The sequence below is a fragment of the Myodes glareolus genome, chromosome 4 (genome assembly GCF_982192425.1).
Source record: "Myodes glareolus chromosome 4, mMyoGla1.1, whole genome shotgun sequence".
Lineage (NCBI taxonomy): Eukaryota > Metazoa > Chordata > Mammalia > Rodentia > Cricetidae > Myodes > Myodes glareolus.
Window position 1 is genome coordinate 107,243,173 of NC_142029.1, and position 4,304 is coordinate 107,247,476.

Here is a 4,304-nt window from a genome sequence, read left to right on the forward strand (position 1 = left end):
GTGTTCCAGTGTATGTCTCTACACTCATGCCTATTCTGGAATTTCCTATGTGGTCAGTGGGTCTAAAACAAGATTTCATGAAGTTTACAAGGATAGCAAATGAATTTCAGGGAAGGCTAGGAGCATATTTAACAGAGAGATATTGAACATGGCTATTAAATTCTTAAATAGTGTTTAAAAGTGTTAATATACATCGATGAATTTCAAATATCTCACAATTATCTCAAAATACCTTATTTAACAGCTAATAAAAATCTTATCAAGAAAAAATGAACAGATAGACACTCTTAGACAATGATGTGCAACAGTGATATCTTCATAGATTGCCTGTGTCTACTTCTCTGATTCACAGACCCAGGTCCAAGATAGTGATTGGAGTGTGCACAAGAAATAGAACGTGATCACACACACACACACACACACACACACACACACACACACACAGAGAGAGAGAGAGAGAGAGAGAGAGAGAGGCTAAATTTAGAAACTCTACTTCACAACCCCTTACTTGATAACTTGAAAACAATTCTGCTTAGAGGATTAAAATCATGTGTAAATAGGAGCTGAGCAATGCTTGGTGGTTAACAGTTCATGCTGTTTTCCAGAGGTTCACTTTCTAGAACGATTGTTGAGTAGTTCACAACCACCATAGTTTCTGTCCGAGAAAATCTGAAGCCCTCTTCTGGCCTCAGACTGTTACTTGAAAACACGTGGCATGCATATATATCTGTGATGTGCATGTGCAGACACATGCATGTTAGCATGTTGATAAAAGCAGAACTATAATGGGTTAGAGAAATTGCTCAGTGGTTATAACAGCGCCTCCTCCTCTAAAGAACCTGGATTCAATTCCTACTGGGAATGTAACAAACATTTATATCTTTGGCTTCAAGACATCTGACACTCTCTTCTGGCTTATACAGACAGTATGCGTGTATGTGAGACACTTACACACACAAAACACCCAAACACATAGAATAAGATAGAATAACATTAAAATTAAATTCAGTGTCCAATTTCAAGAAACTAAAATCAAAGAAAGACAGGTGAAAAGACGAGATAGCATACATTTTGACTCTGCTGCAATCCTGCCTTTTTGACTCACTCTAGAAAAGCAAGTCCAAGGTTCACCACAAATCACAGAAGGAAAGTTATCCTAGCGATGACTTTCTTCAGTGCCTCCTTCATATCCCTGTTCCTCAAACTATAGATAAAGGGATTCATCATTGGAGGAACTATAGAGTACATCACTGAAGCCACTGCGGTCTCCCTGGGTGAATCAGTTACCTCTGAGGTAATGTATACGCCAAAACCTGTCCCATAAAACAAACAAACAACTGACAAATGAGACCCACAAGTAAAAAAGGCTTTGTATTTTCCTTCTGAGGATGGCATTTTCAATACTGTAGATACAATGTGAATATAAGAGAAAATTATACCAAGCAGAGGAATGCCAGCAAAAATAGAAGCTGTGACAAATATCAGAATATTGTTAATGAGGCTACCAGAACAGGCCAGTCTGATGACTTGTGCGATTTCACAGAAGAAGTGGAAGATTTCCAGGTCAGTGCAAAAGGACAAGTGAAGTATCATCAGACTATGCAACAGACCATTTACAATGCTAATAAATAAAGAGATAAGAACCAGAATAATACAGAAGCAGAGGTTCATCAGTACTGTGTATCTTAGCGGGTAGCAACTGGCTACATAGCGGTCATAGGCCATTACTCCAAGCAGAAAGCACTCAAAGACAGTACAAACTGCAACAAAGAAGCACTGGCTAAGGCAGCCTGCATATGTGATCCTCTGATCCTGTGTTTGTATGCTCACCAGCATCTTTGGAACTGTGATGCTGACTAAAGACATGTCATTAAAAGACAGATAACAGAGAAATAAGTACATGGGGGTGTGGAGATGGGAGTCACAATAGATAGCCAACACTATAAGAATATTTCCAAAGATTGTGATCAGGTACATGACTAGGAAAAGGTCAAAGATAAGAGATTCCAGCTCTGTATCGTCTGTCAGTCCACGCAGAAAAAATTCAGAAGGTACAGATTTGTTTTCAATATCCATGTTGTATGTTAATCTTAAGGAGAAAGAGTGGTAAGAAGTTACTGAAACACATGAACTGCAAGCAGTATTATTAAATGATATTTGTTAGAAAATCATCTTATATGTGTCTTAGTCTTTCCAATTTAGCCACCAGGAATGGTATGTGGGGAAACCACTTTCATTTCTACACCAGCCAGTTTGTCCCACCTAGTTACAGGTATCTAATTTCTTATATATACAAAATATCCTGCCCAATTTCATCACAGCATATAAACACATGCCTGAATGCATATTAAGAGTTGCTGTATTTGAGAATGGAACTTTTTCTGCTCTAAATGAAACCGCAGCTCCCACTAAAATAGAGTAAGAACAAAAGAATGACATAGACTAAGTTTAAAGAGAATGATTCAGGGTAATCAATGATGGACTATGATGATAAAACAGTCCAACTGTGTGGAATCCTTTCTAATCATTTTTTATATGCTGTCCTGACTTGCCAAATGTATTATCTCCTAAAACACCTTCCTTATTTTCTAGAAATTAGTTGTAGGGTCAATATTTCTTGTCTATTTCTTGTCTAGCACTAACTAGAATGATGTAAATAACTCACCTGTACATTGCAAATGGAACAACTCTCTCTTATAAATGCAAATAGACTACATGAAAGAATGGGTGCTTCATTAAAAATGAATTAAGTCAGAACCAATCTGAGATATTTCAAGACTTTTGAGGTGGTTTGGAGTAGGTCACAAGCTGAATGCATTGTTTCTTAATCTCTGGAGACTCAAGGTCCAAAGCTCCTCATTAGAACAACTGCATAATTGTTATTACAAACTCAGGAGTTCCAAACCTTAAATATCAGTAATTAAAAGGTTTTAACACTTGATTTCCTGACCCTGAGACCAGTTGAATGCAAATGAGTTTCCTCCCTCACTTTAAAATTGCATACATGAACTATACCACTGCCCTCATAATATTCATACATTCTTTCAAGGTTCTTTACAAACTGATAATTTTTTTAACTTTTCCATTATCTTTTTTAGCCTGGATCCTATTCTAATTATTAAAAGTGTGTTCTATTTATGTATGCAAAAGTATACCTGCCAACATTTCCAATTATAAAAATTCAAACAGGATTATCTTTCCTGTGCATCATAGCTGTTATAGTTTTATTATAGTTGAGAGCATTTTTAATAGACTCAATAGTTTGAGCATTTTCATATGGACCCTCTGACAGACAACTTGATTAGATGAAACTCACATATTGTACTGAGATTTCATCTCTTGACAAGATTTCATCTCTTGGCTCTTTCTCCCCTGTTTGGTGAATTGTTTGATTTTCTTTTATATATGTGTATATTTTAAGAAGTTTCACTCTGATTGGTTTCCATACAACCTCTCAAATATCTGTTAGTTTTAGCTGTCCCTTCCTGTATTCTCTCACTTGCCATCCCATCCGTCCCCATCCTTCATTTGATCCTCCTGTTTCAGTCCCGAACTTCGCCACATATTTATAACTCTCTACTCTATTTTCCCTTTCTTGGGAGGCCTTTTCTGTTCCTTTTCCATTTCTTCATACTTAACATCTATGGTTATATTGCTGTATCCAACTAATGTAGTTGTTTTATCTTTGGCACAGTGTCTACACATTAGTATACTGCTCTTTCAGTGAGCAAACGTGACTTCACATTCATCAGCCTGCTTCTCTGGCAACAGCCCAGATGCTCAGGCAGCAGCTTTGCAGGAAATGATTTTGCATAGGCACTGGCTCTGATAATGTAGCTTTAACTAAATCTCTATCATTTCATTTATAAATAAGACTTGAGGTTCAAAGGCTGAGGTGAAACCCTGATAACCCAGAGAGGTTCAGGAGCTCCTTCTTTCTTTGCTGGCATATCCAAAAGAAAGTTTTCTTCTGAACTATCAAAGAGTCACATGACTCCGAATCCTCCTACTACTCCTGATTCACCTATGTCTTCCAGATGCCCTCCAGTGCTCTATGATTACTGTCTTTCAACTAGTTGCTAACTCAGTCTCCTGACCCAAGGCTAATTTTATTTAATTAACACAAATACAAATGCAATGTTCACAGTGTGATTGAATATCTGTCAATATTTCCCCCTTTTTGTCTAATTATAAACTAAAGGTTTTACTCTAACACAGCATATATATGTATGTGTGTGTATTATATATATATATATATATACATACATATACTAGAAGCAATTATCAAGTAAAGATTACATTCA

The 4,304-nt window shown here is 36.7% G+C and overlaps 1 protein-coding gene across 1 annotated transcript; it reads right to left on the minus strand.

Annotated features, from left to right (window-relative positions):
* Positions 1-1,137: 1,137 nt before the first annotated feature.
* Positions 1,138-2,094, minus strand: LOC148122426 (olfactory receptor 7G2-like). Its single transcript, XM_087905855.1, has one exon. It carries the CDS (start codon positions 2,074-2,076, stop codon positions 1,138-1,140), a length of 939 nt encoding a protein of 312 aa, XP_087761981.1. The 5' UTR covers positions 2,077-2,094.
* Between the last annotated feature and the right edge of the window lie 2,210 nt (positions 2,095-4,304).